This window comes from Podarcis melisellensis, assembly GCF_964234715.1.
Source record: "Podarcis melisellensis genome assembly, chromosome: 1".
Classification (NCBI taxonomy): domain Eukaryota; kingdom Metazoa; phylum Chordata; class Lepidosauria; order Squamata; family Lacertidae; genus Podarcis; species Podarcis melisellensis.
In genome coordinates this window covers 81,201,610-81,226,998 of record NC_138528.1, presented here as the reverse complement: position 1 = coordinate 81,226,998, position 25,389 = coordinate 81,201,610, and the positions used below count along the sequence as shown (strand labels likewise).

The 25,389-nt window shown below is 45.3% G+C and overlaps 2 protein-coding genes across 4 annotated transcripts in view; one reads left to right on the top strand and one right to left on the bottom strand.

Annotated features, from left to right (window-relative positions):
- SERPING1 (serpin family G member 1) overlaps positions 1-15,567 on the top strand; it is an 18,528-nt gene extending 2,961 nt beyond the window's left edge. Inside the window, exons 2-9 of one of the 2 annotated variants that reach the window (XM_081922976.1) lie at positions 2,314-2,418; positions 4,836-4,934; positions 6,838-7,324; positions 7,947-8,084; positions 10,033-10,236; positions 11,488-11,630; positions 13,483-13,702; positions 14,898-15,567. In XM_081922976.1, the coding sequence (XP_081779102.1) occupies positions 2,314-2,418; positions 4,836-4,934; positions 6,838-7,324; positions 7,947-8,084; positions 10,033-10,236; positions 11,488-11,630; positions 13,483-13,702; positions 14,898-15,148 (1,647 nt within the window). In that variant the 3' untranslated portion in view covers positions 15,149-15,567. The remainder of the gene's footprint in view (positions 1-2,313; positions 2,419-4,835; positions 4,935-6,837; positions 7,325-7,946; positions 8,085-10,032; positions 10,237-11,487; positions 11,631-13,482; positions 13,703-14,897) is intronic. The other variant, XM_081922975.1, reaches the window with a different exon arrangement.
- On the bottom strand, positions 15,362-25,389 carry LOC309376562 (uncharacterized protein). Of its 2 annotated transcripts, XM_081922997.1 has the most exons (5): positions 25,340-25,389; positions 22,314-22,480; positions 20,710-20,793; positions 19,392-19,553; positions 15,362-18,531 (listed from the first exon to the last, which is right to left on the bottom strand). In XM_081922997.1, exons 1-5 carry the CDS (start codon positions 25,347-25,349, stop codon positions 18,388-18,390), a joined length of 567 nt encoding a protein of 188 aa, XP_081779123.1. In that variant the 5' UTR covers positions 25,350-25,389; the 3' UTR covers positions 15,362-18,387. The 2 variants fall into 2 exon arrangements, with proteins under 2 accessions (XP_081779123.1, XP_081779122.1); XM_081922996.1 differs by lacking the exon at positions 25,340-25,389 and having other exon boundaries at positions 22,314-22,554.

The following is a 25,389-nucleotide window of genomic DNA, read 5'->3' as shown; positions in this document are numbered from 1 at the left end:
CATCCAGGTCTTTTGCGCGGGGTTAACAGGTGAAAATCCCCTTTTGGCCCAGCCATGTCTTTACCTGCCCCGCATCCAACATCATATATGATGCCGCGTGTTTGGACTACTAGTCCAAATAAACACATTTGAATTTTAGCTGCCAATCTCTGTTAAATTCAGTTGTGGGCAGCAGACTGGGATGGCAGCACTCACATGAGCTCCAGTCTCCCACATCACTGCTACATGCCAGAAGGGATAGTGGAAGGGGGCAGGTGGTGGCGAGGCTGGTATGGCAAAGATGCAGTCCAGTGCTCCTAAGTCTGAGCTGAGCCATCAATCCAACAAGCTCAGTGTCTCCTTCTTCCTTTTGAAGACTAGGGAAGGCCCAAACCTTAGCACAGACAACGACAGTACTTTCTGCTCTGGGCAAACAAACAAGAACTTCTGTGAGTGGGCTGGGCTTGTGCTATTTGTTCATGTTGGCGCCAGCACCTCTATGTCCTTGGTGCAGGAGTGCAGTTTCAGTATCTGACGTACTCTCAGGCATCTCCCCTGAGGAGTGTCTTTACAGACAGGAATGACGGGAAAAGCTGGCGGCAGCAGCTCTTTAGGAGGTGCCTGACTAGACGTATCCAATATCTCAGGGGGAGGACACCACTCCGACAACCACTTGAAACTTACCCAGGATCCAGCTCCTGACTCTCTTGATCATTGTCCCCCATCTGTCAGCCCGGCCACCTCTTGAGGCTCCAGTTTCACCTCCCTCACCCTACCTGAGCCCTTCCTCAAGTCACCCAGTTTCTCCCACCTTTTCAGTGCAATTATTTGTCCACCTGCTCTAGAACCCAACACAGTTTCTGATTAAAAGAATGAAGCACATTTGTTGGTCATGATAAACCAGAGAACAAAGACTTTCCTAATGGGGATTTATTTCTCCGTGACTTCTTGCAACAAGGGGGTGCCAGAAAAGAGCGTAAGAAAAGCTGAGAATGACGGACCTGAGACGACTCAACCCACAAACAATGGCGGATGGAATTGGTTCAGGAATATCTTCAGACAGGTGTGCTTGTTAATCTGGATTAGAATAAAAATTAGGTCCTTTATCCTTAACCCCTTGTTCCCAAGAGAACAAAGACTTTCCTAATGGGGATTTATTTCTCTGTGACTTCTTGCAACAAGGGGCTGCCAGAAAAGAGCATAAGAGAAGCTGAGAATGATGGACCTGAGCCAACTGAACCCACAACCAATGGCGGATGGAATTGGTTCAGGAATATCTTCAGACAGGTGTGCTTGTTAATCTGGATTAGAATGGGAATTAGGTCCTTTATCCTTAACCCCTTGTTCCCAAGAGAACAAAGACTTTCCTAATGGGGATTTATTTCTCTGTGACTTCTTGCAACAAGGGGCTGCCAGAAAAGAGCATAAGAGAAGCTGAGAATGATGGACCTGAGCCAACTGAACCCACAACCAATGGCGGATGGAATTGGTTCAGGAATATCTTCAGACAGGTGTGCTTGTTAATCTGGATTAGAATGGGAATTAGGTCCTTTAGGCTTAGCCCCGTGTCCCCAAAGCAGCAACTATTGAATTATTCGTTTAGAAAGAGAAGCTATTGATAGCTGAACAGTTTCTGGTTGAAGAAAGAAGTGTTTTAATTGGTTATGATAATCAGGAGATCAACAATTTCTCTAATGGAGATTGGTTTCTCCATGACATTTTAAAAACACAAGGAAGTTGTATTCCAAAGAATCTGGAGGGTGCCATGGTGTGTGGGGGGTGTTGGCCACAGAGGTTGCAGATGCAGGAATAAATGATTCTGGGATCCCTCTTCCCTTCCAGGATTATGAAAATGAAGAATGAGAGCTGCAAAGTACTATAGGGGCTTATGCACTTACAACTGAGAGCAAAATGCAGGAGCAGAAGGTGTGGTTAACAATACGGACTAGAATGGAAATTACTTTATCCTACTACTAGTCCAAGTAGACATATTTCAATTTTAGCTGCCAACCCCTTTTAAATTATGTTGTGGGCAATAGAATGAGGGAGCTCCAGTCATGTTTCTGGATAACAGGACAGAGAGGAGAAGGGATGAGACATTGGTGAGGTCAGTGTGGTGCAAATGCACCAGTGCAATCCAGTGTCCCCACCAGGATGTTTGATTGTGCGAACCTTGCCACTGCCTCACCTCTCTTTACCCCAGTTTGCAGCAGGGATCTAGAACCCAACACAGTTTCTGATTAAGAGAAAGAAGCACATTTATTGGTCATGATAAACCAGAGAATGAAGACTTTCCTAATGGGGATTTATTTCTCCTTGGCTTCTTGGAACAAGGAGGTGCCAGAAAAGAGCATAAGAGAAGCTGAGAATGACGGACCTGAGCTGACCCAGACCACAAACAATGGCCGATGGAATTGGCCCTGGAATATCTTCGGACAGGTGTGCTTGTTAATCTGGATTAGAATGGGAATTAGGTCCATTTTCTTTAACCCCTTGTCAGGGGGGGTGGACTGGGTATATGCTCTACCTCTCATTTAATATGCTCTACCTCTCATTTAAATTGGAACCAGTGATGGCGGTGAACGCCCTGTGTGAATGTCTGGAAACAGATGGAGGACAGATGGCAATCAATGGATTGAGGATGAATCCCAACAGGACAGAAATATTATTTTGGGGGGACATGGGGCAGGTGTGGGGGACTCCCTGGTCCTGAATGGGGTAACTGTGCCCCTGAAGGACCAGGTGTGCAGCCTTGGTGTGCAGTCATTTTGGAATCACAGTTGTTCATGGAAGTGCAGGTTAATTCTGTGTCCAAGGTACCTGTTTACCAGCTCTGTTTGTTACACTAGCTGAGGCCTGCCTGTGCACTGTCTTGCCAAAGTGGTACATGGTTTGGTTATCTCCCACTTTGACTACTGCAATGTGCTCTGTGTGGGGCTACCTTTGAAGGTGACACGGAAACTACAGCAATCCAGAATGCAGCTGCCAGACTGGTGACTGGGAGTGGTCGCCAGGACCGTATAACACCAGTTCTGAAAAACCTGCATTGGTTCCCAGTATGTTTCCAAGCACAATTCAAATTGTTGGTGCTGACCATTAATACCCTAAACAGCTCTGTCCTGTATACCTGAAGGGGCATCTCTGCCCCCATCATTTAGCCTGAACCAGTTTGAGGTCCAGCTCCAAGGGCCCTCTGGTGGTTCCCTCACTGCAAGAAGTGAAGTTACAGGGAACCAGGCAGAGGGCCTTCTCTGTGGAATGCCCCACCACCACCATCAGATGTCAAAGAATTAAACAACTATACAACTTTCTTGAAGATATTTGAAGGTAGCCCTCTATCAGGGAGTTTTAATGTCCAATGTTTCACTGTGTTTTTATACAGTGGTACCTCGGGTTAAGAACTTAATTCGTTCCGGAGGTCCGTCCTTAACCTGAAACTGTTCTGAACCCCAGATACCACTTTAGCTAATGGGGCCTCCCACTGCCGCCACGCCACTGTCGTGCAATTTCTGTTCTCATCTTAACCCGAGGTACTATTTCTGGGTTAGCGGAGTCTGTAACCTGAAGCGTCTGTAACCCGAGGTACCACTGTATTCTTTTGGAAGCTGGCCTGAGTGGATGGGGCATCCCAGTCAGATAGGCAGGGTGTAAGTAATATTCAAGCTGGTGGCCATCACTGGCTCCTGGGTGTCATGAGCCCTATGGAGATGTCATGGAAGGGATGGTCAGATCCTGAGGAGAGAGTGAGAGGTCGATGGCTCAGAGGAGGATCCTAGAAGGTTGGGGGAAGTGAAATTGGGCCTCCAAAAAAAGTCTGAGCCAGAGGATGGGGCCAATGATCAATGGAGTCAGGAGATGGATACTGGGAAGAGTCCAAGCAGGTTGACAGAGAGGTGTTACACCCCTGTGTTTTCAGAAACCTCTAGTCATGAACTCCCTAAAGTGTAGCCACCGTCACCTCCTCCTGTCAGTTAGAAAACTCTGCCTTCTGGGGAGGTCCTTACAGTAAGTTGGATACTGAGCCAGCACTGACTCCACCTCCATCTCCCAGCACATGGAGACACCAGTGCCAGCATGAACAAACCTCACAGGTCCAACTCACTTGGAGGAATTCCCATTTGCTTGCCTAGTCCTGAGATGTGTGCTGCTTTCTGCCCTAAGGGCTATGCTTACCCTGTTTTCAAAAAGAAGATGGGGGCGGGTGTCTCTTCTTGGATAATCTCAGCTCATTCTTAGCCATGTAATTCATCTGCTGTGTTTTTTTAAACTTTGCCTTCCTTCCACTCAGTTTTATGCATTCTGAGTCCAAGTTCAAGTTCATCATCCAGCAGTGAAGTCCAGGACACTGCAGGAGCAAATTCCGTAATGAAAAAGTACTTTCTTTTATCTGCCCTGAATCTGCCAACATTCAGCTTGGCTATATGTCTACAAGTTCTAGTGTTATCTGAGAGAGAAAGAAATATTTCTCCATACCATGCATAATAATATTATAAACTTCTATCATGCTACCTCTTACTCGCCTTTTCTCCAAACTAAAAAGTCCTGGAAGCTGCAATGTTTCTTCAGACTGGAGTCACTCCATCTCCTTTATCATTTCAGTTGCCCTTTTCTGAACTTTTCCCAAGTCAACAGTATCCTTTTCGAGGAGAGGGGACCAGAACTGTACGCGGTATTCCAAATGAAGTCAAACAACAGATTTCTATAATGGCATTGTGCTATAAACATTTTTATTTTCATTTCATTTCCTAATGATCCCCAGCATGGAATTTCCCCCTTTTTCACAGCTGCCAAACTTTCGGCAGACATCTTCATCAAGCGATCCACTGCAACCTCAAGCACATTGTCCTTCGTTTCAGGGTCCTGAGGTTACGGAAGAGCCAACCCGGGCCACAAGAAGCAGCAACAACAAGGAAACCGGAAGATGGCGCCCCCTCAGCAAGTTCCTTAACCTTCAGGTGTGACTATTAATCCTATGAATATTTGGAAGTGGCCTTTTTGCTGGGAATTACTTCTTTCACCTTTGCTCCCTGTTTTGTTTAGATTTTAGTTGTTGTCTGAGAATGCTAATCGGGATTTATTTTTAATTTTTTGCTTTGCATTAGAGATTTGTACCTTAGTTATTGAATTTTAACACTCAGCTTTCTAGTCTCTCTCAGCTGTACTCTTACATATCTTTTCAGTAATTAATCTAAATGCCATGGGCATGATTAAGGTACCTCTGGGGTAGCTCGGATATACAACTCCACCACCACAATCTCCAACAAAAGACAAGAGTGCCCTGGCTGCTAGAGCTGATCCAGACTCTATTTCTATTTGAATAAGAAGCACATTTATTAGTTGCAACACCCAAAAGAACATTGATTTATGGTCTAAGTATTGTTGTGAGTTGGGTGTGTGTGTGTGATGCCTTTAGTCCCTTCCAACTCCTGGGGTCCTGTATCCATTCCATCAAGGGTTAGCTCTGATATAATTATTATAATAATAATAATATTAATTTATTATTTATACCCGCCCATCTGGCTGGGCTTCCCCAGCCACTCTGGGCGGCTTCCAACCTAATATTAAAATATAGAAATACATCAAACATTAAAAGCTTCCCTAAACAGGGCAAAGTTTGGTAGTTGTTTTTCTCTTTGACATCTGGTGGGAGGGCGTGCCACTACCGAGAAGGCCTTCTGCCTGGTTCCCTGTAACTTGGCTTCTTGCAGTGAGGGAACTGCCAGAAGGCCCTTGGCACAGAACCTCAGTGTCCGGGATGAATGATGGGGATGGAGACGCTCCTTCAGGTACAGGACCAAGGCCATTTAGGGCTTTAAAGGTCAGCACCAACACTTTGAATTGTGCTTGGATATGTTCTGGGAGCCAATGCAGATCTCTCAGGACTGGTGTTATGCCACTCCCAGTCCCCATTCTAGCTGCCGCATTCTGGATTAATTGTAGTTTCCAGGTCACCTTCAAAGGTAGCCCCACACAGAGCACATTGCAGTAGTCCAAGCTGTTCTGTTCTAACTAGCCAAGTGTAAGATAATGGCCTTAGCTGAAGTACACTCATTAGTATTACCAAAGAAGCTGCTCGCTGCCTAGGGCAAATGGATGGGCCTTTCCCTTTCCCACCGGGCTGGTAGTTAGAAGAACAATGGAAGAGTAGTTGTGTGTGAGCTGAGCAAGAAGGTAGAGACAGAGACATGTTTCAGATACATGTTTGCTTGGTGCTGGGCTCTGGGGCTCACCTGGGAACCTAATGAGGAAGCAAGATCAGTTAGGGGGTTAGTGCTGTGAGCCCCTCCCCCTGCCCCATCTTAGGCTCTGCTGGCCTTCATTCCAAGGAAACCAAAACCTGGGCAAGCACCCACCCTGGAATGCCTAGAATTGCCCTCCGCTCAGAGATTGAGATAGCGTGTAACAGTACAATAGTGATTTCGAACACATTTTGTATAGAGTTGAACCAAGCTACACAGCTGTGGGCAGCGTGTGGCAGCTCCATCAACCCTGGTGCCTGCCAGTAAAAGCAACCTTAGAGGGTGGAACTAGGGGGGGTGATAAACCCTCTTTTGGGGGAGATTTTGGGGGTGATTTGTGAGTTTGTTTGGGCCCTGGGTGAGAGTGGGGGTGGATGGGTGGAGTCCTGGGTAAGAGTCAGGAAGCTGAGAGGCATTGGGTGGGGAGTTGTGTCAAAAGAAGGGAAGAATAGATTTATTACTAATTTGTATTAACATTGCATTGTTTATTTTTGTCACATTTGTTGTTGTTTTAGCTTCCTGTATACCTCGTAGACATATTTTTATATATCAAGCAGTATTTGAAATGGCATTTTTAAATCATCATCTATTATGGTATATTGCTAACACTATTTGACAGGGGATTCCAGTTGAGAATGAAGATGATGCTCCAGTGAAGCTGGAAGAAGGAGGCGAGAGAGAAAACGAAGGGAGCCATGAGCAAAAGGAAGCTACTCATTTGGAAGTTGCATCTAACAAAAGAGATGGGGGAGCAGAGGGCAATGAATGTAAACAGTCAAGAGTCTCTGAGGTTGGTGTCAAGGAATGTCTGGATGACCCAGAGATGCCTGCTGGGACCACAAACACAACAGAGCCAGCCACAAGAATACCAACAACAGCAGAGGCAGCGGCAAGTACCCCTTGCACATCCAAACAGTGCCAGCCACGCATTAATCCATGGGCCACGTGCGCTCGTGCCACTACAGAGGATGAAAAGAAGTTGTTTGAGGCTCTAACTGAATTTTCTGTGGAGTTCTATAAAGCAGCAATCCTACATGAGAAGCCTGGCTCTAACTTGATCTTTTCACCCTTCAGTGTCGCAGTGATGCTCTCCAACCTATTGCTGGGTAAGGCCATACCTACCTTCAGGTGTGCACATCATCACTTCAGTCTTAAGACCTCTGCATCTGATAATTTTTTTTCCTGCATGGAAATAATCTCTGTGTAGAAAAACGGGCATTTATCAAGATTTATAAAGTACAGCATGATTGCTCCTCTGGCAACTGCAGTGCATGCCATCCACGTGATTTAATATTATTATTATTATTTCCCTAAATGGTGTTCCCAGAGCTTCAGCGTGTCCTTTCCTTCTCAGCTTCACCTGGTGGACCTCCAGCCCCTCATATATTATCATTTATTCAATTCATTGTCCCCGCTTTCCTCCTTACCTGCTCCATCACTCAAACCAAAAGTGCCAGTGTGTATAACAAAAAGCAGCAATGAATGCCTCAGCTCAGCACAGCTTGGCAAACGCTTCCTCGGGCCAGTGACAGGTCAGGGCTAGAGGGGACATAACCAATGGTCAGCACTCCATTTTCCCTTGAGTCACCCTGCTCTCTTCCTGGTCCTGTTGGTGTTGTGGGGCGGGTTGTCACTCACTCCTTAACAAATTCCTCACTAAATTAAGGGAAGCCATGGACCATGCACTGACAGATACCTGCTCCTCACAACCCTGTCTTTGCCATCCAGGCACCTGCAATCAAACCAAGGACCGTCTTGAGAAGCTGCTCTTTTATCCTGAAGGATTCACATGTGTCCATAGAGCACTAGAGAGTCTCCAGAAATCAGAGGTCTTGACCTCCGCCAATGCAATGTTTTTCCAACCAGGTGAGTAAACTACCAGGTTCAAGATTCCCATACACCATCTTTTCCCATGCACCATCTTCTCTCAGGTAAGATCTTATTCACATTGACAGATGTGTGTCTCAAAATAGAAAACATCTGTGGAAATTGGTTTTATAGCTGTGGAACATAGCTGAAATGCTCTCCATATTCTCCATTTATGGATTATAGCTGAATTAAAGGGATGTGCGTGGTGCTGTGGTCTAAAACACTGAGCCTCTTTGACTTGCTTATCAGAAGGTTAGTGATTTTAATCTGCTTACAGTGGTTAGCTCCCGTTGCTCTGTCCCAGCTTCTGCCAACCTAGCAGTTCAAAAGCACACCAGTGCAAATAGATAATTAGGTACTGCTGCAGCAGGAAGGTAAATGGCATTTCCATGGGCTCTGGCACTTGTCGCTGTGGCCTGTTGTGCTGGAAGCGGTTTAGTCATGCTGGGCGCATGACCTGGAAACGCCACCTCCCTCAGCCTGAAAAGAGAGATGAGCGCCGCATCCCATAGTCGCCTTTGACTGGGCTTAACTGTCCGGGGTCCTTTACCCATTTTTTTAACAGTTTGAATTCCCCAAACTGTTTACATCAGATATTCAATCTCTTGTGGTTACCAGTCTCTGGGCTAAAGCATCCCCCTACTGCAGTGCTAATAAGCTTGATTTGAGTATGTCCTGGTGCACATTTCAACCCTGCAATATGAAGTACGGTGGTAGAGCAGAAATAATGAACATTCATGAGACCAGGAGGTTGAAACAGATGGATCTGTGAGCAGGATCCTAGCCAATTCCTATATAACACCCCCACTCACACAAACCTTTAAAAAAATCCATGAGCATAGAACTTCATGTTTAAATTAGTTATGGTTGTCAACTACCAATTTATAACTTTTAAATGTATGGCTGGCTGACCTGTGAAAACATGGTGGGAACATGTTCAGGAGGTGCATGTGTGGTAGGGCAGAACTGCTCTCCTGGCACTGGCATCACTACCAGAGTCGTCTTACCCACAAGCGCTAGGGGTGCGGGGCACTTCGGTGCCAGGCTCTCAGGGGCGCCAGGTCGAGAGTCCAGGGCCCGAGAGTCGAGTGTCGAGTCCGGGGAAGACTCAGTCGGAGCGCTGCAGAGGGCTCTTCTGCTGCGGGCAGCTTTCCACCCCAACCCCCAACCCTCCTGCCCAGCGTCTGACGCCAGAGTTGTCATCAAAGTCTTAAGGTGCCACAGGACCAAAGTGAGCGGGCGCTCCGGATCCCCGAACGGGCTTTCACAAGCCGCCTGCAGAGGCTTGCCACTTGGGTGCCCAGCAGCCGCCAGCCTTAACTTCCCTCCTTCCCTTTCTCTGCCTCCCAAATTATAGGCACCTTGCTGGAGATGGAGGGCAACACGTGAGCAGGGAGGGCAACGCAGGTGACAAAGAAATCGGCTTGGCAGAGTCGCTGGGCATTTGATTTGATTTGTAACCCCCTCCCTGTCGCCAACACCCAACATCTGACCAAGCTCTCGCCGCAGCAACTCCGTCCAGAAGGCAGGGGGGCGCCAGGCGGATTTTTGCACCCTGGCACCGCATATGCTTAAGAAAGCCCTGATTGCTACTTAGCAGGGTGAGGTAGGGTTGCAAGACTGGGGCAGCACATGTGCACCAGCATGACCATTGGAGGTTGTGACAATGCAGTTGCAACAGTGAGGCCACCCTTGACCCCACTACTGCCCTGCACCCAAACCCCATCAAGATAAGCAGCAGCAGGGATGCCAGGAAGGCAGCTCTGCAAAACCACCATACCTGCCACTACTGAAAATGTTCGTGTGTTCCACAGCCATGAGAGCCAGCTCTGTAAATACCTGGCATTTAGCATGGGTTAAGGAGTCCTCTCAAGATAACCCACAAGAGCAAGAAGTATGTCTCAAGGGAGTATTTTTCTGTTTCTGTTTTTTTCTTCATGAGCAGCTCTCGCCTTGGAAAATGATTTCCGCAACCTGACAAGGATGTTCTATAAAACCAAACTGGCTCACCTTACAAATAACAGCAATCAGGATGTGGCGGACATCAACAGTTGGGTGAGCCAAAGTACTAACAAGAAAATCAAGAAGATTGTGAATGAGCTGGATTCTGATGCCAAGATGATACTCCTTAATGCTGTCTACTTCTACTGTAAGTAGGAAGGTTCTCGGGCCTTCTGTCCCCCAACGTCTGATCCAGAGAGACTGCTCACCCAAAGCCAGTTTGGCTTCCCTACCCTTTGGCACTCAACTCCTGAAACACTGGTCCCCAGGCAGATTCCAGTTAAACCCCTTTCCCCACACCATGGCATGTCTCGAGGTTCGACCATTATTGAGCTTTTATATCACTTTAAATTTCAAGAGACCTCCCATTGGTTGACTTGTCTCAACAAAAATTGATATATATGATGTAGAAATACAAAGCCCACACGCAATACAAGTGTGACTGATGGGAAAGAAGATGGGCTACATATAGCCCCCATCTTCTAGGATTCTTAACTGCACAGGGAGCCTCCACTGGTAGAAAGGTCTCCCTACAAGTGGAAGGCAGTGAAGCCAGCAACAGGAATATGATGGTTGATGCAGGGCAAATGACTTATTCCCCCTTATCCCACACAATGGATGTAGACATGCTGGGCTCTTGACACTCCTGCAGCCAGAATCCTCACTGTATGCATACCCAAACAAAAATACTAGCTGGAAATACTAGCTGGAGAGGAAAATAAATTTTTATATATATATGGAGTAGTGTAGATCCTCCCTGCTCCATAACAATTAGTAACAGTGGTGCTTGGAGAGCACAAATCCATTCTGGAAGCAGCCAGTATTTGGCTGGGACAGGCAAGCTGTGACTCTAGTAGGGACAGAACTGTGCTTCATCAATGCCGGGTTGTGAAACATATAAAGAGGAGTGAGTAGGAAAGTTCAGGGACTTTCTTTAGCATTACCCTTACAGGTGCAAGTTTAGATTGTGGATTAATTAAATATGAGATATGGTGTCTTTTTCTTTCAGTCTTCAAAAATGCATAACTTACTCTGCAACCTGATGATAGGGTGGATTCTCATGATACTAGACATGTGGTCATCCAACAAAACTTCTTAGCAGGAAACTTGGGAAAGACAAAAAGCACATAGTTAAGCTGTGGAACTCACTGCGACAAGACATGGGGATGGAATATTTGTGTTTTTGTAGTTTTAACTGTAAACCTCTGTCTGGCGAAAAGCAGCATATAAATGGTGGTGGTGATAGCCACTAGGCATAATGCCTTTATGTCGTGCTTGCGAGGCTTCCTGGAGGCCTATGGTTGGCCAATGTGTAATGTGTACTTTTTAGTTGGATTCAAGCAGAGCTCTTCTGATGTTTATGCCTCAATAAGCTGATCCAAGCTCTTCATCTTTTCAGCCAAGTGGAAGGAAATGTTTGTAGTGAAAGACACAAAGAAGGCAAAATTCTACCGCCCAGGCTTAGCTCCCATCAATGTTCAAATGATGATGAGTAAGAAATACCCAATGGCCTCCTTCATTGACCACAGCCTGCAGGCTAAGGTAATGCCTATGAGGATTGGGAGAGGCTTACATTTTCAATTTCTAAGACCTGGTTCATACACTCTAGTAAGGATGGCTTGCAACAAAGAAAGCAATATATTAAAAAATAATTATTAATGCAATGAACATACCTATAGAAGCAAAAACTAGTATCAGCTTGGCTTAATGTTTAGCACTCCCATCCAAGAACCTTGGGAACTGCAGTTCTAAGGTAAGAATTGTTTTTGTTCCTAGCAAAACTACAGTTTCCAGGTTTCTTAAACTGGTTTCACACTTGTTGAAATTTGCAGTGCAGGGATGCCCTTATACCTTTAGCTCCTAAGGCATTCCTGTTCTTTGGTGGTCCCACCAGATTGACTATCTTGTGCCTGTCTTGGGTTTCTCCTTGAACAGTTGCTCCTGCTGTTGAACTGGGTCACATCTGTAAAGGCTTAGGCTAGTTTGGTTTGTCAGTTGCTTCTCGCAGCTGGTAGAAGTCCCATAGCAATTTGTAGAACAGAAAATAAAACGCAAAAATACAGTTCAATCAAATAACAATTAAAACAATACAGAATAAATATATTGCAGTCATCCAAAAAGCCACCACAACACAAAACATGCACCCCATATCCAACAGGAGAATCAACACCAAACAGACTTAGTGTTCCTTATATAAAAAACCGTTTTATGATTTGTGTGTGTGTGTGTTAACTTTACTCTGTTGAGCCCACACGAAACCCTTTCTTCTTTTCCAAATATAAAAGGGAGAGGGGGGAGCAAAAATGGAAAGCAGCAAATTAGAGCTATACCATATTGGTCTGAATATAAGCCACAGTGTCTCCCCAATTCTGGTTTGTATAAAACCTAAGTGTGGGATAGCCAGACTTAAGCAACATGCTTAAGTCTAATTAATGCATGAAAGGTTTAATGCCATGGTGGAAGCAATCCTACCAGGTTTCTTCTAGGTCATTTCCCATTGCCTTGGGAGGTAATAGGTAAGCAAGTCTATTGTCTCTGCCACATGTGAAGAGGTTTGAGCTGGTTGCTCCAGCTTAGCTGCATGTCTCTCACCAGCCAAGCCACTCTTGAGTTTCTATACCAATAATTTAGGAACTTTCACCACTTTGTAACTAAGCTAAGCTTTACTGCCTGTGCAACTTTTTTGAAGCTCACAAAAATGACCTTTGGAGAGTTTGTAAGTAAAGAAAAAAAAATTTACCTTGCCAAACATGTGGTCTTTTCTTCTGCTGGGGGGAAAGGGGAACTTTGGGAAGAAACCTTTAAGACTACATTTTGGAACTCATTTGGAGGGGCATATTTTAAAGGTCCAGCAGCCTATATTCCCATGCTTTATTTTGCTTCATATTTTGTGATTTTAAATATCTGCTGGGGTACTTGCCCCAAACCTGGATCTTGGGTCCATGGGGTCACGAAGAGTCAGACACAACTAAATGACTAAACAGCAACACCAACCATATACCATATATATATATGTATGGAAACCACATAGATGGCTTACTCTCCAGGTGGTGCAATGGGTCAGTGCATCTGGCTGTTAACTTCAGCCATTTTTGTAAAAGGATCTCACACCCTTCTCAACAAGTGGTGCTGGTTGGCCAGCGAGTTGTTCATTGTGAGATGAGTTCAGAAGCTGCATCTGGTTTTGTGTGGGGTTTTTTAGATTGTAAAAAGCACTGGACCATACCAGATACTTATAGTACGTAGATATAGTTTCAAAGAGATCTCATTTTAGCAGTGTGGGGAATCTTGTGTTTCAACCAATACAGCATTGGAAAAATGGGGTGTTCCTCTAAAGCAGGGTGCATGAGAATATGGGAGAAAGGCAGGAGACTGATGGTGTTTAATTTGCTAGGTTGGCCGACTGCAGCTGTCTAACAACATGAGCCTGGTCATCATCATGCCCCGCTCCATAACTCAAAATCTCACCGAGGTGGAGGAGCGCCTCAGTGCAGTTGTCTTCAAGTCAGTGATGGCCAAGCTGGAGAGCACCCATTTCAAGCCTACCGTGGTCTACCTACCCAGATTCAAGGCGGACACTTCCCAGAACCTCATGAACATAATTGGGGAGATGGGTAAGAAAAATAAAGCTGGAGAGAGGAGAAATGAGCTAAAGGCAAAGAAGCATTGCTCCTTTTCAGCATGAAGGATAGGTTGTGTCAGTGATAGAAAGAAACGCTAACCCCCACACTCCACCACCCTGTCACCAGTATATTTAATTGACTCAAGCCCAGGAAGAAGCCGATTTCACACCATTGTTCACAGAGCAGGACTGGCTGCATGGCTTTAAGTGTCCTCGACTGCAGAGAGATAGTGCTTCTACTCCACTCCTTCTCCCCAAACTAGATTTCTTGGGATAAGAAAAACAGATGGAAGCAGCACTGGGAAAACATGGGTGGTGGTTTACAGGACAGTAACCATGTCATATGTCCATTAAACATGAGTTCAAAGGGCATAGTTATTGCACAATAAATGCCTCAGCTGGAAACCACCAACCTCAATGTATTCCAGTATTAACAGTATTGTCTTTCTGTCCTTTCTTCTCCCCACAGGCCTGATTTGCTACCATTTATTTGCTGTGAAAGAATTGCCGTGCCAACCTATCCGGTGTGGCTAAGCAAAGCACAATGCCTTTTAAAGATTCTTGTGTCTGCTTCTAGATTAGCCAACGTCTTTTCCTCTTGGGGTGTTCTGTGTTTGTGTGTGTGAAATAGTGCTGTGGTGCTAATAAAGAAATAAGAGGGGGAAATAATAATTGAAGGAAACCAATTCTCTCTCACTCTTGCTCTCGCTCTCTCTCACGCGTGCACACACACACACACACACACACACACACACACACGAAAAGAATGTGGCTAATTCAGGAGACATGCATCACTAATTTCCTACCCATGCTAAAACAAGAAGAAATAAATTGGGCTAAACCTGCAAAAGGGAAGCCTTTAATTAATGTTGCTGGGGACTTTTGCTGACTGGGAAATACTTCTAAGTCAACATTAAGTCAACATTATAAGAAGATCTTTTCCTTGGGGAAGGGCACTGCTGGTTAACATAACACTATTGAATGCTATGTGGCACCTCCATTTTAATTCTACCTCTAGCTAATTGTGGGGAAAGCATTGCCTTGGAAGTACTACAATGTTTGCAGGCATGTACTGGGATCTCTTCCCCCGTAGCTCTGCTTTGAAGCCCATTTCCTGCCAAAGGAGAAGAGAGTTCAGGTTTCATCCGATATTATCTTTATGCATTTAATCCAACCTTCTCTTTCAGATTTTGGCTTTTTCTATGATGCCGATCTGTGTGAGATCTCCACGGATAAAGAATTGGCCGTGTCCAGTGCTCACCACAGGGCTGTGCTGGAAATCAGCGAGGAAGGAGTGGAAGCGGCGGCTGCCACAGTTGTCTCCCTGGCACGCACAGCCAATATCTTTGAAGTGTCTCAGCCCTTCCTTGTTGCAGTGATGAGGGATAATGGGTTCCCAGTCTTCATGGGGCGCATCAACAACCCACAGGCAGCATAACGTTCTCCTCCTTGCTCCTGTCAGCTTCCGCCAGACACCCACAGGATTGCCCCTGGTTCAACCTTCACTGTTTACACATGGAGCCTTGTGCAAGTGGCTGTAACATGTTCCTTTGGTATTTCCTCCCATTTTATTCTTTTGCGTTATAATTTTATCTTCCCATTCCTATGCCTTTTTTTTTAAAAAAAAAGCTGGTTTCCCTCCCCCTTGTCATTTTTCTGTATTTTTTTTTTTTTTTGTCCTTCCTTTGCGTCACTGAGCAATCCATCTGTTCCCATTTATGCAGCAGGCTTGAAAAGAGTTCTCCTCTGTCAAGAGGTCCTCCTTCTCCTCCTTTCCCCCATGTAACCACTGCAACAAACCATTCAGCCTCTTCCATTTCGCCTTCATAAGGAATAAAGCGAAACTATATTGGCTCACGGGACTGTGTTACTGCCATGTCTGAGGCAGAAGTGTGCCTGTGTTGTGTTGCTTTAGGCTGCAAGTGGAGGCTCAGCCAATTAAATGATTCTCCAGACCAAGGAAGGGAACCTACCACCACTAGCTACATGCCCTCAGCGGATTGTGTCATGGCCTGCATGCCCATAATGGGCAGAGTTGGGGCAAAAAAGGACAACCCAGAGCCAAAAATGGGGGGGGGGAGAGCCCCTTACGCTTTTCCTTGCTTCAGGACACAAGGATGTCAGGAGTCAGAGCACACATACGGGATGGACCACAGACCAAGGTCCAAGGTCCACAGTCTATGGTCAAGAGCACTGCCAGGTCTTGTACCCTCATGTGCCTGTGGTCTTTCAGGCTTGGAAGTGGCTCAGCTATCAGTCTATCAGATATGGTGACAGCTGGAATGCTGTAAGGCTTGACTGGCCTGGTTTGGCCTTGCTGCTACCTAACTCCACCTCTTGCTCCATATAGTTCCCTTCCGCGATTGCTATTTCCTCCTCTGATGAGGACTCCTGGAGTGGAGAGCATGACTAGAGAGCCACTTGCTCTAGAAAGGGTTGTGAAAATGCAGGGAGGCTGCTTTGGCCTATCTTTCCTAGGCCATCCCTTGTTAAGGATGCTAATTTAGAAAGCTTCCTGCATCCCCCCAATTCATCTCAGAATTAGATGAGTTGTCATTGGCATCCATCTATCTCAAGAGAAAATGGAGTGTGCCTCCAACAGCGAAGTCAAACTGCAGTGTTAGCAGCACCAAAGTGACCTCCACAAAGAGCAAGCCTGGGCAGTGTATATGGGGGGCCTTGGCTGCCCAGACAACAAGCCTTGGCCTTAGTGATGTGATCCAAAGGAAAGCAGAGCAACACGTTTGGCACCAGTTTGGCTGCAGGAGTTGCTGGGAAGAAGCATATAAAGCACCACCCAGCCATCTTAGGGCCTCTGCTCCTGATTTGTGTAGGCTTTACGCCTTAGCCTTTTCTTCTCCTGAAGATATCCCGCAAGGCAGCTGAGGTTGAGGATCAGAGTTTTCCTTCTCCTAGATGGGCTGGCTACCTGACCTGACCTGACCCTCACTTCAAAAAACCTGCCTTCTTGACTGTTGAACCTGGTATTGGTCTCATCCGCTCAATCTGCCTGGAGCTTGTCTTCTCACTCAGGGGAAGTCCCTAACTCACTAAGGGTTTGAAACCCATCAACTATCTTCATCTGGTTTAGCTGGCCAGTCAAAGGCATTCCCAGTGTGTGGCCGGTGTCACATGGTGACAGCTTCTAGGAGCCACAGGTGAGAGCTGAGTGCAGGGTGGAGACCAAAGGTGGACAAATGACCCCAGAATGAAGGGAGCACATATCATTTTCTAATGGAAAAAGTGTTATATTCCTGGAGTTAGACACATAGAAAAGCATTTGAGCTTATTAAAAAATTTCAGACTCCCGACATCACAGCTGGATATCTCTTTAAACATACTTCAGTTGATTTATTTATTTATTTTTAAAAAACTGATATTACACAATGTTCAACTTCATATTATACAAGATATTACAATAAAAATATAATACATTATTAATATTATTATTAATTTATTATCATAATACATAAATAGGTTAACCAGTTAGTAGCCAACAGGGCCATGCACCGGATTCATGAGGGTAGCATAGCCAATTGCAGCATACTGTGGCCTTAATTAACCAATCATTTGTTGACACATACCAAACGTCTAATGTCCTCATTGTCTATTGGCAATAGAAGTTGGTGGCTGAAGATTGTTAAATGAAACCTGTTAAGCAAATCCTTGGCTTGAAATTGGTTACATCAAATCCATTGCTTGAAATCTCCACCGCTTTTAACATTTAACATCTCAGCTTTATGACTAAGAAATTCTACTTTATTTTATTTATAAAAATATCTATAACTCATAAATATACATATATATCTATAATAGTGTTGTGCAATATAATTATATGCCACCAGCTCATTAAAAAATCATAGTAGTATACAATCAAATCATTAAAGCATCATTAAATTGTAAGCTAAGAATATTAACAACAAATGACCAACAGTGAATCTAATTAACCCTCTGAAAATGCTTAGCAAAACAGGCGCCCCAGCAGAGATGATGATATCTCCTGGGGTGCTATTTGCCAGTCCTCCACATTCCAAATAAATAATTTTTTCTCAAGGAGAAACCCACCAAATAAGCAAAGGAAGAGGTGGATTGCAAGATGAATATGCATGGCTAAGGCTTTAACTGCAACCTAAAAAAATATATTTCCAGAGTCGTTTTGCTATCGCCAATCAAAATGTCACAAAACTGTGAGCCAGTGTTTGATTCCACAATGAAACAGGAGGAGGGGGGAATGAGGAAAAAGCCGGCTTTGTATTGAAGCTTTAACACCTGGTCAAAAAATCATGTTTGTTCTATAGGGAGTGACCATGAAGACTGACTGTGCTTCAGAAGGTACCACTAAACTACTGTTGGGTACTGATGACCTTTGGGTATGTGCGTATGTGGACTCTCCTTGCAATGATGAGTTTCTGCACTTCAAGATGCATGACTGCACCTCTGCCTCCCGTACACAGGCACGCACTTTGAGACCCAGCTTTGTATAGTGCTTGTACACAGAACGCCTCCTGCACACACACATAGGCACTTTCCCTCTTCTTGCGAAGAAAGAGCCTCACCGCATCTCTACACCCCACCTTCTGAACGAAGGTCAAATCATACATATGGAGGCTGAGGCAATCGTGATGTACCTACTCAGTCCATGGTTCGGAGTAGGCACATGAATGTGCACTTGTCATCTCAGCTGCAGGAAAATTTGAGGTGCTCCAAATACTCCAGCAGCTCCTGGGCGAGGCGGGTTCCTTTAGTGAGCTCGTCCCATTGATCAGTGAAAGTCCAGGAGATTCTGCAGGAATCAGCAGAACATGGGGCTGTGGGCAGCAGCTGGAAATAAAAGGCATGAAGAACCTGAGTCAAATGTCAAAGCACAACCATACAAATGCAGCATGTTCAGCACATACAATGGAACATGCAAGTGAAGGAGGAGAGCATTCTACATCAGGAATGCCAGCTTAAATAAATGGGAGGGGTCCATGTAAGCCCCGCCCAGCATAATCGATCACAAGACACGGTGCGCCATTTGAATGGTAATGTTCATCATTTTGGGGGGAAACCCCTCAAATATTTTATTGGAGGGAGCGATGGGACCTCGGCCGCTAGGAGTTGGCTTCTATGCTCTGCATATGGGACTGTTGGGTCTCACAATCAGATTAATGGTCTCATAAACTAGGAGATCTATTTGAGATTCTTCCCACATGATTCTTTTTTAAAAAAAAATATCAAAAATCTGAATATTGAAGATTTCCATTAAGTGCACCTGTAACATTTACAAGTTTAAAGGATCAGTTAGGACCCAAAAGTTGGTTTCTCTTTTCAGGATGACAGTAATGGGCAAATGGGGGTGTCCATCATTTTTCAGGCAGAACTCTAGTCCAATTAACGGCTAAAAGGCAGAAATTCAGTAGGCATTTACTCCATTGCTTTGTATTCTTGCTGGGGAAAGATACTCCTGTCACATTTGCCAGGAAAAGGGGGGGACGTTGCAATACAACAAGGTGGCATTGCCTGTCCCACACAGAAACATGGGAAGCCTGCCCAACTCTTGATCATCTGCATCTATCTGTGGAAGAAACACCCTGGAATGGGATGTTTAATGTAACTACAGGTTGTTATCCCGGGAGCATCATATAACAACTGTGGAATGCTTGTTTTACAAGCAAGCCCTGAAGGAGCGGCTTTTTTACCTTCATTTTCTTAACAGTGTTTTCCAGCTGGTTGAGGTACTTCTGGCAATATTCAGTTTGCCTATAGATGTTGGGTCTCAGTCTGCCGGCAATTGGTCTGATGATGCCTGCATAATGCTGGAAGCACTTTGTGTACTGACACAGTCTCGTGTCAATGGTGCCCTGTCATACAAGAAAGATAAACACCTTTACTGAGTAGTCTATTTAAGCAGCTCTGTGTAAAACGTGCAATGATGGCCAGATTGCATTTTGGAAATGTTAAGTGCAGTGTTCATGGTTTGTTAGAACTCTCAGATTCAGGAAAGGGCTGAGGTACCGTGCTGTTAACAGAGGTGTAGAAGACAGAGTTTTGGAAAGTTGAGTCGTACCTTGGAGGTTGAAGGCAATCTGTTCCGGAAGTCCGTTCGACTTCCAAAACGTTCGGAAACCAAAGCACGGCTTCTGGTTGGCTGCAGGAAGCTCCTGCAGCCAATCAGAAGCCATGGAAGCCCCGTCAGACGTTTGGGTTCCAAAGAATACTCACAAACCAGAACAGTCACTTCTGGGTTTGCGGTGTTCAGGAGCCAAAATGTCTGAGTACCAAGGCTGTCGGGATCCAAGGTATGACTGTATGTTTTTTGCCTCCACAACAGGCCAAACATGCAACACCCACTCAGATACTCTTTTCTATGAAACTACCAAATTCCTACCTCCTGTTGAAACTGGCATCCCTAAAATTTGTCCTGAGCCCATCTAGTCCAGCATCCTGCTCTCACAGGGGCAAACTAGATGCCCATGGGAAACGTACAAGCAGGCTCTGAGCGCAAGAGCATTTCCCCCGGTATTCAGAAGCGTTGCTACCTCCAACTGAGGAGGCAGAGCAGAGCCATCATGGTTAATAGCCATTGATAGCCTTAACCTCCACGAATCTGCCTTATCCTCTCTTAAAACCATCCAGATTTGGGGGCCATCACTGCCTCCCGGGTGAGGAAGGTCCAAAATTTAACTATATGCTGTATGAAGAATTACTTTCTTTTATCTGTCCTAAATCTTCCAACATTCAACTTATTTGGATGTCAGTGCATTCTAGTGCTATGAGAGAGGGAGGAAAACTTTTCTCCATCTGCTTTGAAATATATACTGCTTTGCAAAAAAATTGTATATTAGGCAAAGTTGTTTAAAAAGAAATTGCAAATTGATGTGGAAATGTGGAGAACTGAACATAATACTGAAATAATATAATGAAAAAGTAGGAGAAACCAAAATTGACAGATTTGCCCATTCCTGCCCTACACACAGATACTGTGCTCGCTCTCCCTCTTGCCAAATGGCTCCTTACCAGGTCGGTGGGCTGGGCCACAATGCCATTGTTTCTCGGGATGCACACAGGTCCTCTGAGCTCTCTGCCTCCATAACCATCGTCCTGCAAATTTGAAAAACAAAACAAAACTTGGATTCCGGAACTGGCCAAACCAATTTTAATTGTGAAAAATAAGTTATATATTATTTGTCTTTCAAGCATTTGAAACTATTTCTACTATTATGAAATTTGGTGTGCTTCCCCTCCTCTGTTGAAACAGCTGAAAGATTTCATTACAACTTAGTATTCCTATACCCCCCCACACACAAACTTTAGTAAAATGTTGAGAGCCAGTGCAGTCCTGTCAGCAGAGTTGCCTGTGGTCTGGACTCAACAATTCACCTGTAGACCAATAAGGGTGTTAAAGGAGACACCATCCCACAAATGCAATAAGGGTGAAGGGACTTTATTTATATTTAGGATCTGATTCATCATCTCTAGTAGAGTCAAGAAGGAATGTTCACTAGGGTAGCAGAACTGCCATCCTTTGCAGCTTGTGGTTTGTGTTTTTCTTTTGAATCATCTGAAGTGGAGCTATTTGTTCTCCAAAATAACTCACTGTAGATTCTACAGATTGATAGGCTGGAGGTGGAAACAGATGAGAGTTGTGAAAGAGGACTGAACCCAATAACCTCTTGTTTCCTTCCAAGGCTATGAATTGTAAGAGTGGGGAAATAATGGCCCATCACACAAGATTGTAGTGGGAAGGTCGAGGTACAAAGCTTAAAGTCTGTCAGTCCAATCCTGAACACATTCACTTGAAAGCAAGTCCCACATGCTTCAGATCATGCCTGACCTTCCATTGCTGATGTCCTAATGACTGCAGAATGTGGGAATAAACAGGACTTTGTATACTGAAAATCAGGGACAAGGGAGACCTACAACAAAATGTTGCTGTGTGACATGCTTCTGTTCAAGGTTCCAACCACTCCAAGCCATTCCTATTCCCACTAAGTATTTTGTACCCCCCAACTCAATAGCCAGGATTCCATACTGAGCACGTTCAGTCCTCACTTAGCAATTTGGAGGAAGGTTAAACCCCCTTAATTTACTCCCCGAAATATTATTAGTTTTGCTTCTGCAAAACATGGGGCTATTGATACCTCCCTCTTGTGCGTGGATGTTTTGGCTACTTATGCATGGTGACTCAAAAACCTGAGATCATTCTTAATATCTAGATGCTGCTGCTGAAATGTAGGACAAATTGGTACTGATCCTGCCCTGGAAGTCACGTGCACCACACAGGACACTGCCTGCTGCTCGGAAACACAGGAGTGCATGGCCAGCAGCATTAAGCCAACTAAATATTAGATTTTACGTAATTTTAGTCAGCGACTCCAGTCGAACCAAAATATTTGGATCTCTTTCAGCTGACACTCTAGCCCCAACATCTGCCAACAATGCCAGTAACTCATGGCTGAGCTGGTCCAGTTTACCAAAGCACATTTCTTTGCGGGCCCCACAATTTTCAACATCTGGAATGCCTCTACTAAATTCTACTCTTAGCCAAGTGGAAGGAAAGGTCCTTTAGAGACAAAGGAAGGAAGTGACACAGAAAGCAGGTGATTCATTCTTTTACATACCACTAAGGTCTTGTAAAGATCCCTCAGGCATTTCTTCAAGCGACTGATAATGGAGATGGCATTGGGCAGTTCCTCTGCACATGTCGGTCCGGCCTCAGTGGGGCATCCCTGACTCAAACTGCAAAGCACAGTCATCAGTGACACCACCGATACAAATGTGTGCCGTCCTGTAATAAACATAAGGATTGCGTCATCAGACTTTACATTGAGACAAATTGTGCAGTGAAATGCTATTTCACACTTCTTCAAAAGGAAGTCACATGGCATTCACTGGAGTTTACTCTCAAGAGCGTATCCATAGGATGGGTGCTTTAATGGCCTTAATCTCCACACAAGAAGGCCAACATGGAAATAGTAAAGGTAGAATCCAAGGCAGGGGCAAATGAAGGCATCGTGACACCTGGGGTGGGGCGTCACTACGTAGGGTGCATGTGCAGCATTGCTACTTACGATGCATGCACCGTACGTAGTGAGGCTGCACATGCACTGTACATAGCGCTTTGCCAGCAGCACCATACAGACAGATTATCAAAACATCTTTTTTTAAAAGGGGGGGGCTCTTTTGAATGAGAGAAGAATGCAGCTGTGAGAAGAAAAAATGATAAATATGTTGCCAGGCTGCACTTATGGGTTATTTCCTGCCATTTTCCCTCCAATCACCCAACAGACACTCCCCCAGCACCCCTCACATGAGAAACCAAAGAGACAGATTCCTGGTAGCAACAGGTAAGGGTGGGTCTCTCTCTCTCTCTCTCTCTCTCACACACACACACACACACACACACCAGTCCTAGGAATGTAAGTCAGGTAATGTGGCTGCAACCTGCCATGCATCAAATGGGACCAGGCAGAGTAACAGAGTGACAACATTTCCCCTCCTGAGGGGCAGCTGTCACAAGACATGTGAAGCTACTTTGCTTATTTGTGGCCAGAAGCAGAGACAGTCAAGAGGGACTTTCCCCCTCCGCCAGGCAAGAAGGAACAGTGGAATTCCAGCACCAACTTTTACTAGGAGTAGCTAAAGCCAAATACCTTAGTGAGGTCAGAGCTGTGGTGAAGTTCAAGTCAAGGCTGCCTCCCTTGTCACATGCAGTGTCACATGAAGTTTCCTGGCTGAATACTTCATCAATTGAGCTCCCCCCTCATACCAACTCATGCCCCTTCGGCTCCTCTCAGTGTGGAGAAGGCTGAGCATGGAGCCAAGTATAGCACAGCTTTGGTGGCTGGCTCCTCCAGAGCGCTTGGCCTCCTCCAGATGATGTGACGTCGCACATGCATTGCGTGTGGGATGTCACATGCATGTGTGTGATGCATGTGACATCACACACACGTGTTGCACATGTGATGTCATGTGCACATGGCATGCGCCGGGCCCCCTCGATCTTGGGAGCAACTTGGCATCTCTGGGGCTGATCCAAGACATTTTGCTGCCTGAGGCAAAGGACAAGATGGTGCACACACAGACATACACTTCATGTACAGTAGCCAAATGGGCAGTCTGGTCCATGAGGTGGTGTCTTCTACCTTAAGGAGCACAGGACAGGCTGAGTGGCACACACAGCTTCAATCTCCAACACTTCAACACTGCCCCTTGACCCTCAGCACCTGCTGCCTGAGGTGGCTGCCTCATGATAGGGCTGGCCTGCATTTCCTTGGTATTCTAGGCAAGCTATCACCATGTACAAAAGGCTATGCACACACCATACATTTAAAGCACATTTATAGCATATTATTCCCTCACCCAAGATTCCTGAGAACTGTAGTTTCCCCCTAAGAGTTACAGTTCTCAGCACCATTAACAAATTACATCTTGAGGGGAGGGGTGAGCCACGTGCTTTAGAGATACGTTGTGTAAGCGACCATAAAACCCCCACAGCTCTCACCATTCTTGGGAGATGTGAGTGGGTCAGATCATCAGCTTACAAAACCACAAATGCAAGAAATGGGTGGGGGGGGGCAGACCTGGGTTTCAAAACAGTAATGCACTTCATGTTTGGGTGGGGGACCCAAAACCGTAATGACACCCTAAATTACAAACCAAATTCCAACACCAAAATTCTCTAGAGCTGCTCAGTCCTGTCCCAAGTCCAGAACTCCTGCTAACAAAAAATATGTAGAGTCTTGCCAGGAGGAAAACAAAATCCTCACTTCCATTCCCCAACCCCAACCCCCATGGCAGAGTTCCTCTGCTTTTACATTTCCACACCAAGAAAGCACCACCTGTTTAATTGCTACTCATCAGACAGTCACACAAGCCCTGCAACCATGCACATTTAGTGCACATTTAAAGCTCATGGCTACCAAGCTACAATTCCCAGGACCCCTTGGGGGGTGAGAGGAATGTGCTTTAAATGCTCAGCCTTCTGTTGCTGGAAGCCAGGGCTCCCCTGCTCTAAGCATGCACAGCCTTGTTGACATCCTAGCAGGCCCTCAGGCATTCTCAACCTTTTTTTCTTTTTGTTTTTTGTTTAACTCATCACAGTGGGCAAAGCATGATAAACACCCTTGCCCCTTGTTTCTACACAGGTCGACTATGCCCCAAAGGTTCAAAGAAAAATCTTGCATAGCAACAGAAGAATCCAGGAATCCAGCAATGACATCTCACCTTGGGTAGATTTTTTAAAAAAATAAAAACATCTCTGCTTCTACTCGAGCACCCAAACAAGAATCCACATCGCCAGTGCTGCCCAGTATGACAAATCACAGATGTGTGGGCAACTCTGCTCCCACCACCGAGAGAACTCAGCACTGGAAGTGTTACAATCCACTGTACAACTTTACCTTGCTGGCTTTTCTCTAGGAAACATCCAGAACCTGCCCTACCTCCCATCTCCCCAAACACTTGCCTCAACATTTTGTCCCACTCATAACACACACACACACCACAGACCAGCTTATTGAAGAAGACTTTCCCTCCACTAGCTCAGCCCAGATAAACTTCTCAGCCAATCAGCCCATCTCTCCACACTGTCTTCCAAGGAAACATGCATGCAACAGAGTGCCCTCCAGCAGCCTCCACTACTTACGCTGCCTCATCCTGCTTCAAGTTAGATGCCTTTCCACTCCTTAATTGTCC

What these genes read in the sequence shown, in the direction of transcription:
- LOC309376562 (XM_081922996.1), bottom strand. Translation starts at nt 22,493, where the DNA reads ATGTTTATTACAGGACGGCACACATTTGTATCGGTGGTGTCACTGATG. An exon ending in ATCTTTACAAGACCTTAGTG is followed by an intron (nt 20,794 to 22,313) that starts GTATGTAAAAGA and finishes TCAAATTTGCAG; the next exon opens with GACGATGGTTATGGAGGCAG. An exon ending in TGGCCCAGCCCACCGACCTG is followed by an intron (nt 19,554 to 20,709) that starts GTAAGGAGCCAT and finishes CTTGTATGACAG; the next exon opens with GGCACCATTGACACGAGACT.